Below are 12800 nucleotides of genomic sequence, written 5' to 3' on the forward strand. Positions count from 1 at the left end.
TAAACTAACTTGCTAACAGTGATGCAAAAGCCATGCAACATGTCAGAACACAATGAATGATCTATTCTTAGTGACCCCGATTTGTCTTCTTGCTGTAGAAATTTCCATAACATGGAAGCTGTGTTACCAGTTTTTAGGATTTAAAATTAATATTTAAGATTAATATTTAATTGTATTTACTTTTAGTGTGCAAACACTAAAATGCTGCAATATGTTACCATTAGAAATGCCTGAAATTCAGCCTCAAGCTTTGGAAAATTAAAATCACATATTCTATTACATTCTGCTATCTTTCTTGAAATTTTCAATAAAGTAGCTCTCGGGGCCCTTTCCTTGAGTGATTGTTTGCTCAAACAATTGGTTGATTACCAAATGTTAATGTAAAGAGTGCAAAAGAGTTAGATTAAATATAAATATTTAAAAGAGTTCAATTAGGTTTTAATATTGCACATCTGGAGATTTTCCTTGTGAATGCCTTCTGTGTTCATTGGCATTGTGTCAACTTTAACGATACAGACAACAGTTCGATTTTTCAGAAACTGTATAATTTGTACTTTCATAAATTTTTGTTTTGATAGAAAGTTTTGATAGAAAATGAATATATGCTGTTTGATAGCCCAGACATGTTCGTATTGAGAGTATATGTTTTTGGAGAGCTGACTTTCTGAAAGAACATCTGTTTCTTGTCTCTATACATGAGAAAGTTTGGACAACTTTACATAAATCTATTTGCTGCTTTATGCAGAGAGTTAGTGACTAGTACCTATAAATTACAGTGTTGCAACCCTGCTGATATGTATTTGTCAAGGAATAAATACAGTGGGTTGTATCCAACTTTATGGGAATGGAAGTCTTATTGTACAATGGGGCTTTTCGACTCCTCATTTCAACTCCAACACCCCCACTCCTCAAAAAGCCTCTACAGAGTATTGGGGCAACCTCTGACCTTGTGTATGCATTGCAAAAGAAATGGGAAAACAGCAGCTTGCTTTGGGAGAGGCTTTCTGCAGGGTTTGGGGAGTTGGAAAGCCCTGAAACACAACTTACTTTAATGTTACATACAACCTTTCTTTTTGATACCGACAGCAGTAGTATAAAGATGACATGGATTTATTTGAAACTCCTTTTTGATATGAAAGGTCACTTCCCAGAATTTAATTATTGAACTGGCAGTACTCTATTTATTAATTTGAAGTTTGTGAGATGTTTTCGGATTTCAGGAGTGCTTGGGGTATGTTCTGGTTTATTTGCCTAGAAAAACCAAGTGGCATTGCTAAATATCAGTAACATTGTGTCTAAACCGTGTCACTATATTTTTTGTCTAGTAAGGACTTAGGATATTTCCGTGACAGTCTCTCCCAAAACACCTAAATAATCTTCCATACATATGTGCTTCTTCCTCCTCCTCCTCCTCCTCTTCTTCTTCTTCTTCTTCTTCTTCTTCTTCTTCTTCTTCTTCTTCTTCTTCTTACTACTGACTACTGATATTCAGAATACCCTATGCAAACTAAATGAAATATTTATATAATGGTATGTTTATTTAAAACAGATTTAGTCAGATAGTTTTTCATATCAGTGGTTGCAGACTTGCTATGTCTGTTAATGGATTTTTTTTTGCGATTAATTTTAATGGAAAGTGGATTGTATCTGAGCTTGATGAGGCAATAATCAGGTATTCAAAATACTTCATTAGTTTGGGTGGAAGGTGGTGTTGCATGCACTAGGCCTCTTAAAAAGTTTATGAAGACTTTATGAATTCTGAAAAGTCAATCAAATGTATGTGGTTGGATTTCAGCTGTTTGGCTTGTCTTGAGTTTTAGAGCAATCAGTTAGGGAAAACACTATGCAGAATTTATTTTGGAGCAAAACATGGAAATTCTATCTATGTATACCAAGACCATGGTTGTAGCAATAATTTGTATATGAGAGAAATGCAGTGGGATTGGATCCAGAGCTTTGCACCTCTGGATTGATGCCCCTAACTTTTAAAAATAAGCAAATAGGGAATTAAACAATGTGTGCTAAGTTAAGTTGCTTGAGATGTGAATTTTTCTAGAGATGAAGAAGAAAATTGTACAGCGAAAATTGTATCTATAATTATATAAAGGAACTACAGCAGAGTTTGGTAATCCTACAAACAATTATAAAGAAGCTCAAATTAGCAACAGTAAACTCTAAGGCTTCTATGTTTACTAATAACTAGAATAAGATTTATGAAACATATTTATTTGACTATAGCAGTTAGATATCAATAGTAATGGCAACTGTAATGCTGGATTTCTTTTCAGTCCACTTTAGCTTTTGAATTGTTTATACTTCATCAATAAGTACCACTGGGGGGTACTAGCTAGATGTTCTCTCTCTCTCTCTCTCTCTCTCTCTCTCTCTCTCTCTCTCTCTTTAATTAATTTTTCAAATTGAAGTTTTTATCTCTGCAAAACAACAGAAAGAAAGGCTTACACATATGTACATGTTAGTAACACAAAGCATCCCCTCACCTCACCCCACCACCACCATTGGTTTGACATAACTCAAAATGTGAGTTAAAATCTGACTTCCTTCCATCATTGCTTGATCTTAATTCTATAACTTATCTTTACAGTTGTGTTTGTTATATTGTATTTGACAAATATTCTGATTTTACTTGCATTTGTAACCTTTCCCCCTTACAAACTTTGTTCTTTACATATCAGTATTTCTGTACTGGCGCAGTTTTTTTTGTATATTCATTCACTCAACTCCATTCTTTTATTAAATTTTGATTTGTTTGACCTTTGATAGCTGCCGTCATTTTGGCCAATTCAACAAATTCAATAAGTTTGATTTGCCAGTCTATTATTGTGGGTATTTTGTCTCCCTTCCAATTCTTTGCTATAAGAATTCTTGCAGCAGTGGATGCGTATAAGAATATCCTTTTCTTATTTACGGGGATGTCATTTGTTATTAATCCCAGAAAATACGCTTCTGGTTTCTTGTTGAATGATTTTTTAAAAATCTTTATTATCTCTTCATGAACTTTATTCCAAAAGGTTTTTATCAGCTAGATGTTCTCTTAACCACCAGAAGCTTGCTTCTCTGACTAGCTGACTAGTAAGAAAACAGATGTCAAAATAACACATAAATTATGAAGGATCTTGCTTTTTGGTGTCAATTTTGGTTACTAACATTTGTTGTGAAATGATAACGCAAGTCAGATTTTTACCTCCTTGCAAATGTATTTTATCTAGAATATTTTTGGTTTATTATTGCATTGAGAAATATTAAAAAGATATATAAATTAAAAATTGATAAGAAACCTGTAGCTTTTTAGATATTGCTGGGCTTGAATTCTCATCATCCCTTACCATTGACCCTGCTGGTGTGGGCTAATGGGATCTGGAGCTGAATAATATCTAAGACACAGGTGCTTTAGTGAGATGTGAATGAGTCTCATATGCTCCCCCCACCCATCCTCATGTGTGTCTAAGAGGAATATTTTGGAAGTGTTAACTTCTGCTTTTGGTTAACAGCAGTTTGTTGTATGTTCTTGCCTGTCAAACTGTAATTAGCATTAACTACAGTTAATTTCAAACCAACTACAGGCAATGGTTTCTGAAGCTGGCTTGTTTACACTAACCATAGTTAACGATAACAACAGTTCCAGGTCCAGATGACATAGCAAACCGTTAACCAGAAGCAAAAGTGTCCAAACACCAATTCCAGACTGTGGAACAAGCAGAGGGAAGGGCCTGAGCTTAGGTGGGGGCTAAGCTAGTTCATATAATTAAACTCAGGGGTGCAGAATCTTTTTTTAGTCCCATGGGCCACATTTCCTCTTGCATAACTTTCTAGGATAAAGTGGCTGTGACCAGGAAAAAGAGGGAAAAGTGGACCAGGCCAGAGAGAAGAAATTAGGCAGTGATGTTTATTTTGGTATGGTACCCTATTTTCCATCCATGTAAAAGTCATAAGCTTCCACAGACACATGTCTCCATCCTCCATCTAGGAAAGCAAGAGGCATCCTCCAAGATCAAGGGCAGATGCCAGACAGGCACAAACACTTGAAGATAATGTGAAGCAGGGCTGGTGAGGGGTATGTCTTGAGGAGAGGCATGTGGACTTAATATGGACTCCTATCCCAGTTTCCCATCCCTGTTGTACATTATATTCTAGCATGATGTCCAAATGCAGACATGGTCCAAATGAGGGTACCTTTCACATAAAAATTATAAAAAGAATGTGTAACAGTTTGTATAATTTCAGTAGCTAGCAGATGTGGGCTATCTATTGAATGTTAGCAGTAGATTTGCCTTAGAGATTTCTGGTAACTAAAATGTACAATAACTATCCACAACGTATTGTTTTTGGAATCAGCTGTGTGGCTGACATTAGCTTGCTCTTCACCAGTGGTGGCCAAACTTGGCCCTCAAGCTGTTTTGGGACTACTATTCCCATCATCCCTGACCACTGGTCCTGTTAGCTAGGGATGATGGGAGTTGTAGTCCAAAAACAACTGGAGGGCCAAGTTTGGCTACTATTGCTCTACACTATTACTACTAGCCATGTATTGTCTAAGTAATTGCCTTGAAAGCTCACTGGGTAAGATTCAACGAATGGCTACACCCTCTCACTATATATAAAGGTCTGGTGACTTCTGTTTCAGTGTATCTGAAGAAGTGTGCATGCACATGAAAGCTCATACCAATAAATAACTTAGTTGGTCTCTAAGGTGCTATTGGAAGGATTATGTATATGTGTGTGTGTGTGTGTGTGTGTGTGTGTGTGTATATATATATATATATATATATATATATATATATATAGTTTTATTTCGACTATGGCAAACCAACTTGGCTGCCTACCTGTAACGAGATCCATTCAGTCAGTGCAAGCATTTCTGCTTGCCTGATAGAATGATTACCCTCCTCTTTCCTGCACAGGTCTCCCAAGAGGGTTATTCCAGAGCAGATTTGGGAGCCGGGGAAAGGAGGAAGCCACATTGCTTTAGCAAGAGTCCTTGCACTGGGTTCTACTAGTGGAATGAAGTAGTCGAAACTGGGCCTGTGTAAATAAAAGAGATTGCATAACTAAATCACTTCTTTGTTTAACCCATTTCCCAAGACTGACACAGGAATCACTCTAAAAGTATTCTTTTTAAATCCTAAATGCAAGATGATTTAGTTGGAACTTGCAAACAGAGTTTGTTTATGAGATCAGAACACAACGATTATTCTGTGTTTTTAAGTGACTCGTAATAATGTGCATGTGCTCAAAATCATGTAGTGGCAGCAGTTAGTGGCAGCAGTAGGGGAAGTTGTTGTTCCCTGTTCTTCCCACCACAGTGTTCATTTCCTTTCCTTTATAGAAGAAGGGAAGTGGTTGTCATAGTGATAAAGAGGAAACCCATTGGAATTATCTCTTTTTACAGACTAGCAGATTTACAAGATTATAAACTTTTCTGAGAAGTCCCCCAAACCATTTTAGTTTGAACAGGCCTGTCACAAAGGTCTGCACAGACCCTGCTGTCTCTTAAAATTGCTTTATACCAAAGATCTCATTTCTCCAAGAGATCTCCCACCCTTCATTTGAATTCACAAGTGAGGGGCACAGATGCTAAATCAATTGTCTGTCAGGAAGTGGAGGGAAAAGCATTCCTCCAGTTTACACCTTTTAACATTAACAGTGTTCTAAGTGTTAACCTAGTGTATGTTTGTTGTAGAAGGCACTAGGATCCTTTACAATTGGATGGTGTTTCCATGTGGAGGTAGAAATCTGTTTTATTCTTTTAAATAAATAAACCTTTATTGTCATTACATCACCTGTGTGCAGTGAAATTAAATGAGCCCCCCTCTTCCCTGCACATACACTCAGTCTTGTTTGCGCTCTGTGTGCTTGTCGGAAGTCAGTTGCACCACTATTTTTTTCCATTCAGCAGCCCAACAGCCCACTGATAAAAACTGTTCTTTAACCTGTTGGTGCGGCTGACTATCCTGCCCAAAGGTAGGAGATTAAAGAGGTGCTGGCCAGGGTGTGAGTCGTCCTTAAGAATTTTCCTTGCTCTCCTGAGGCAGCGGTCTTCCACGATGTCATCTAGCGAACTCCAGGGACAGCCCATGATATCATGGGCTGTATTCACCACCCTCTGTAGGGACTTCCTGTCTGTGGCTGTCAAACCGGTGTACCACACTGTAATACAGTGTTTTAGTTCATTATATCTTATGGAAAAAATAGCAAAAAGAAAAAAGAAAGGTCTCATGTCACTGTGGCTTGGGTCTGCTTCTGGATGTTTTTGAAAAATGAGAATGCATTTTTAAATAAAACGGAGGTGACTGGAGGAGGGAAAAAAACAGCCAGTGGTGCACTCTGTCACTGCACTGCTCTCCTGGAAGCAGTTGCAGCTCACAGTAGGCAAGAAGGCAAGCTGCAAACTGTTTTAACACAGATTAGTTACACTATGAAACTTTTTACTCAATTCTATTTTTGTATAGTTATTGTGATTGAAAGAAGGTGAAGTGGTAGATTCTCCAATTCTTGAAATTCGTTTTATAGTAATTGTGAATGATTTGAGTTCAGAACTATAGACTACTTGGATTAATGCATATGTACAGTGGTACCTCTGGATGCGAACGGGATCCGCTCCAGAGCCTCGTTCGCATCCTGAAGCAAACACAATCCGCGTCTGCGCGAGTCACAATTCGCCACTTCCGTGAATGCGCGTGACGTCATTTTGAGCGTCTGCGAGCAGCGAAACCCAGAAGTAACGCGCTCCGTTACTTCTGGGTTGGGTCGCCATGGAGCGCAACCCGAAAATATTCATCCCGAAGCTACTTCAGCCTGAGATATGATTGTAGTATGTGGCTTTAACTGATTTACAAAGTGGTTGTAGGCTTGGCAGACTCCAAATTTTAGTGGGCCTTTTCCTATGTTGGTCTTCCCAGCCGTGAGTGTACCTGACTGCAGAACTGGGTAGCTAAGCACTGCCATTTTAAAATTTCCCAACATGCTCTGGAGGTTCATGATATCTCAGAACATTGTGGGAAATGGCAAAATGTAGCTGCTCAGTGGAGGCCTAGCAGCTGCTCAAGGATACAAGGTGTTGAGCTGGGCCTGATTGCCTGGAATATTTGCTACATATAGCTTTAGTGGTTAGAACGGTGACTCTTTAATTCATGATTATTTTTTACTGGAACATTCTTGTGAGACAGCTGAATTAATATTTTATGCCAGTTGAGTAGATGTGCGTTTAGTTGTAACCCATAGCATACTTAAACTACTGGACTGTGCTGTTTAAAAGTAATTCCTTTCACCCTTTAAATAAAACTATTCTCTATTTAGATGTGGCTTCACAGATTGTGCATACCAATTCCAGGCATTAAAAGCCTACCAGAAATAATGAGTTGCCAGTAAGCAAGTGAACATGATGCTTCAACCAGTGGATAAATAAATACTTTTCAAAAAAGGAAATTCAATATTTATTTGATTTAAATTGTAGTTAAAAGCCAGTTTTTAGATTAATTTACCAAATTCATCTTGATGCAGCGTTAATGCTATTCCTCCTTGTCTGAAATGTGTATATTCTATTTAGTATTCTAATTTGATTGGTTTTTGTGGTTATCACTCACCAGTGTGTTACAGGCTACAGTGGTACCTCTGGTTACAAGCTTAATTCGTTCTGGAGGTTCGTTCTTAACCTGAGGTACCACTTTAGCTAAAGGGGCCTCCCACTGCCGTTGCTGTGTGATTTCTGTTCTCATCCTGAGGTAAAGTTCTTAACCCAAGATACTATTTCTGGGTTAGTGGAGTCTGTAACCCGAGGTGTTTGTAACCCGAGGTACCACTGTATATCTAATTGCCATATGCCACCTTAAAAATGAGAATGCCAGAACAGGGCAGTCTTGAAGCACATCTGTAGCAAGAATGAGGAACTTGTGTCCCTTTACATGTTCTTGTAGACACTCAGCTCATCCACTCCAGCAAGCATGGCCAGTAATCAGAAATGTTAGTAGTTGTCCAGTATTTGGAGGGCAACAGGTTAGCCACTCCTAGTCTAGAAAATGCTCAGGTTCTGAGAGATAGGAGTTGCCGTCACTGAAGAGATACTGAGATCAACTCTTTGTACCCTTTTAACAATCTAACTTGTAGTCAGAATACCTATGGTAAATTTAAGGGAATTCTAAGCATGATTGAATGTAAGCTATTACCGTACTGCCAAAATGCTGGGAATAAGTTTTTATGTAGGTGGTTTTCTGTATCATTTGAAATAGATTTATTTCAAAAAGGGTGAGGGTGAATTAAGGATAAACTCATAACCACAACAGGTCCAGCACTGACCATGGCATAGTTTTTTTCAAATGTACAGTGGTGCCTCGCAAGACGAAATTAATTCGTTCCGCAAGTCTCTTCGTCTTGCGAGTTTTTCGTCTTGCGATGCACGGTTTTCCATAGGAATGCATTGAAAATCAATTAATGCGTTCCTATGGAAACCGCCTTCCCCCGACCTCTTCTGGCGGGGGGCATTTTAAAATCGCCCGGGACAGCGGAGGACTTCTCCGCTGTCCGGGGCGATTTAAAAGCCCCTGGGAAGGCAGGCAGGGGGGACAAAGGCTTTCTCCCCCCCCCGCCCCTCGGCTTCGGGACATCGTTCTGATGCCGGGCGGCGGGGGGAGGCTTTCCCGCCCCGCCGCCGGGCTTCGGGACATCGTTCTGAAGCCGGGCGGCGGGGGGAGGCTTTCCCGCCCGGCCGCCCGGCTTCGGGACATCGTTCCGATGCCGGGCGGCGGGGGGAGGCGTTCTTGCCCCACCGCCCGGCATCGGGACGATGCCCCGAAGCCGGGCGGCTGGGGGAGGCGTTCCTGCCCCACCGCCCGGCATCGGGACGATGCCCCGAAGCCGGGCGGCGGGGGGAGGCGTTCCTGCCCCACCGCCCGGCATCGGGACGATGCCCCGAAGCCGGGCGGCTGGGGGAGGCGTTCCTGCCCCACCGCCCGGCATCGGGACGATGCCCTGAAGCCGGGCGGCGGGGGGAGGCGTTCCTGCCCCACCGCCCGGCATCGGGACGATGCCCCGAAGCCGGGCGGCTGGGGGAGGCGTTCCTGCCCCGAAGCCGGGCAGCGGGGGGAGGCGTTCCTGCCCCACCGCCCGGCTTCGAGACATCGATCCGATGCCGGGCGGCTGGGGGAGGCTTTCCTGCCCCACCGCCCGGCATCGGGACGATGTCCCGAAGCCGGGCGGCTGGGGGAGGCGTTCCTGCCCCACCGCCCGGCATCGGGACGATGCCCCGAAGCCGGGCGGCGGGGGGAGGCTTTCCCGCCCGGCCGCCCGGCTTCGAGACATCGTTCCGATGCCGGGCGGCTGGGGGAGGCTTTCCTGCCCCACCGCCCGGCATCGGGACGATGCCCCGAAGCCGGGCGGCTGGGGGAGGCGTTCCTGCCCCGAAGCCGGGCGGCGGGGGGGAGGCTTTCCTGCCCCGCCGCCGGGCTTCGGGACATCGTTCCGATGCCGGGCGGCGGGGGGAGGCTTCAAAAGCCTTCCGGGGGCTTTTAAATCGCCCCGGACAGTCCCGGGGCGATTTAAAAGCCCCCGGTTAGGCAGGCTTCAAAAGCCGTCCGGGATAGCGGGAAGCGCTTCCCTGCTATCCCGGACCGCTTTTAAAATGCTGGCGGTGGGGAGCAAAGCCTTTCGCCCCCGCCGGCCTTCCTGGACCTCTTCTGAAGTCCGGAGGGGGGGAAAAGGCTTTGCTCCCCACCGCCAGCATTTAAAAAAAGGTCCCCGAGATTTCCCTATGGGCTTTCGTCTTGCGATGCAAGCCCATAGGGAATATCGTCTAGCGAAGCGTCGCAAAAACCGAAAAACCCTTTCGTCTTGCGGGTTTTTCGTCTTGCGAGGCATTCGTCTTGCGGGGCACCACTGTACTCTTGTAGCAGAATGCCCTTTTTGCTGCATAAACTGCTATTGTTGGAATTGTAGTTTCTTCATGCCTGAAGAAGACTTGCTATTCTGAGGGAAGAGATAAGCGACTGGTTAGATAAGTCTGGCAGTATAAGAAAATAACTGGGTCACAGTAACTACTTTATTGCTTAAACTCTATTACCCTCATAGTTTGGCTCTCAAAGGCTTACTAAATGGCTTAGGCCAGTGGTTTCTAATTAGCTAAGTACTGAGGACCCTCTGTTTTTCAAAAGCCAAGCCATGGACCCCCTACATTTTAAAATGTTGATATTATCTCTGGTATTTTTTGTTATGTGAATGGTGCCACAGCTCCCCTGAGTGGGTTGCATGGACTCCCTGGGGTCCACAGACTCCCAATTGGGAACCACTAGGCCGTTTGTAATTCTGAGTTAGATTTATGTGTGGGGCAGGAAGTTCTTTAAATGGGGCTGTTCGTATTTGCATGTTCAAAAAAGTTTAAAACAAAATTAAATGTTTGAATGTATCTCTTTCAGGTTATGCAATGGTCTCTGCAAGATGGCTTGTTCTTGAGTTGGAGCTTTTTAAAACAGACATATGCTGGTACTTCAACTTTATTAAGCGGACTATAAGTTTTTCTCTCTCAACAACTACATAAGCAGACAAAATTGCAAAAATCTGCCCTGTTTCGAGTATGACAGCCACGACCCGTGGCTCTCCAGTAGGAGGGAACGACAGCCAGGGCCAGGCTCCTGATGGACAGTCCCAGCCTCCTCTCCAGCAGAATCAGGTATGGTGGATATTCATATTAGTAATCAAAATTTAGATATTTTTGAGCAAAAGTTGCAATTGGTAACACTAATTAACCTTAATCTTGCAACAATACACTTCAGTTCTACTTTACACATTAAATAAATTCCAGTAAAGTTGGTCTGGGCACCTCCCTGTTTACAAACCCCTTGCATGGTGAGAGTCTCTTTGAATATTTGTCTTAAAAATTTAGATACTCTAAATCAAGAATCCACATATTTTGGCTGGCCTTGTTAATTAAAGATTTTTTGGTCCTGATCTTGTGTAGGACCCTCTGTAATACAGCATGAGGTTGGGTACAGTCACCCCATAGCTCTGAGCTTGGAGGTACATAGGGAGTTAATGTGATCTTTTCTGCAAAAACAAGCCCATTTCATCTTCTTCAGCTTGGAAAGGGAAGTGGGGATTCCCTGCTCTTGTTCTAGGTCTCTGAGTCCCTCAAAAACTCAAGTATGATTACTGTTCCCAGGTCTGTATCCAGTTTAGAGGGGAAGAAATGGCTGGGACTGGTTATTTGTACAGTTGCCTTCTGAGATGCACTAAGAAGAAGTATCAGCACCTGGCTGCACTGGGGTGTGCCAGGTTGCCACTGCACTTTGAAGCATAAAACAACCCCCAAGCTTTTTTTCCCCAATCTTAGGGTTGTGGAGAAGGCAAGGATCATCCTCACACTAATGCTAGACTTCTGAGGTCTCTGAACTGCTATTCCACTGCATTAAAAAACTCCTGTTTTTCTTGCCAAATGAGTGAAATGTCACATTCTATAGTAGAATAAAATTACAATTGCTAAGGGAATCATTGTTGAAGTGAATTGTAATAGTTATTAAGCTTTATTTACATAGACAAGGTTTCCATGGCTTCTGTTGGAAGCACTAGGTTTTGTACAGTTAACTTCACTTATAGCAGGTGGACTGCTGATGTTTACAGTAGCTTTGTAAATTCATAAAAGCTGCCTACACCCACACAACTATTTGTAGCAAATAAGAATAGTAAATGAGAGAGAATACACAAACTCTTCCATGCCTGTTTGCACACAAGTGTTTACATATGTTCTTAAGTTGTTAAAAGTAAGCAGATAAGTGACAGCTTGTATGTATTAATTGCATATACTGGATGCTATTTCTTGAATTACTGCTTTTATTAAACAAATTGTTGTTTGGGTGTATACTCTGTTCATCCGGCTCAGGAAAATATAGTTGTTTGAAACCATTCTGAAAAGATCCAGTGATTAGATTGGGATTTCTCAGAAATTGCTGTAAAAAAATGGTTTTGCTTGTTGCACTTGAGATTTTATTTTTTTGCACACATGGTGAACAAAACTGGTTTTATTTGAGGCCTGTTCTGATGATAATGTTACATGCTCACACATGCTTCCTTTATGCACAGTGATAACAGGAGTGTGAGTAGTTCAGAGCTCTTGTATTCTTGCTGCATGAACATAATCACATCAGTTTCTTGGAGATCTTACACCAACTCACATCCTTCAGTTGAAGTAATCTCTTCCCCCCCCCCCCAACATTCTTTTGATCATTGTATCCCCATAGTGTTGCTCCAAACTTGCTTTTCTTGTTCTTTCATTGTTCTCAGCATATTGGCAGTCAGTACAAGGTGTAAGATGTTTCTCATCCAAGCAAGATAGATTTGTGGATGTTCATCAAGGAGACGTTGCTACCAAATGTAGTGCAGCACTGAAAGCTAGAGGTGCCGTTCTAATGAGCCCTGTCAGTACAAGAACTTCAGTTTGCACAATGGGTCTGTCCCCTCTCCCCTTACCCATGTGCCTCCCTGCACCCCTGAAATTAACTCTGGGAGGGTCAGGAGAAGTGCCAGAGCAGCACAGGGAAAGGGGAGAGGTATCATACTGCTTAGTAAGCTGCAATGCTTAGACAGATGGAACAATTGGAAAAGCTTAATGTTGAATTCCACAGTTGGTGTTTGCACAGTGTTGTGAATGTGTTGTCTCCAATGAGGAGGAGATTGTCAAAGTGTTGCTGGCTGATGTGCTTTTTCTCCTTTTGTAAGAACTTTACAACATACTTGGCTTACATTAAAATAGTGTAAATATTGCCAAGGAAACATGCAGGCAACTGGAAGAGATTTTCACT

General features: G+C 42.2%; 1 protein-coding gene across 1 annotated transcript in view; it reads left to right on the forward strand.

Moving 5' to 3' along the window:
* The window catches only part of USP9X (ubiquitin specific peptidase 9 X-linked), a 71572-nt gene that overhangs the window by 12733 nt on the left and 46039 nt on the right, over positions 1-12800 (forward strand). The window contains exon 2 of the mRNA XM_081908932.1: positions 10422-10675. Coding sequence (XP_081765058.1) covers positions 10580-10675 — 96 coding nt within the window. The 5' untranslated portion in view covers positions 10422-10579. The remainder of the gene's footprint in view (positions 1-10421; positions 10676-12800) is intronic.

The sequence above is a fragment of the Podarcis melisellensis genome (genome assembly GCF_964234715.1).
Source record: "Podarcis melisellensis genome assembly, chromosome: 4".
In the NCBI taxonomy this organism is placed as follows: domain Eukaryota; kingdom Metazoa; phylum Chordata; class Lepidosauria; order Squamata; family Lacertidae; genus Podarcis; species Podarcis melisellensis.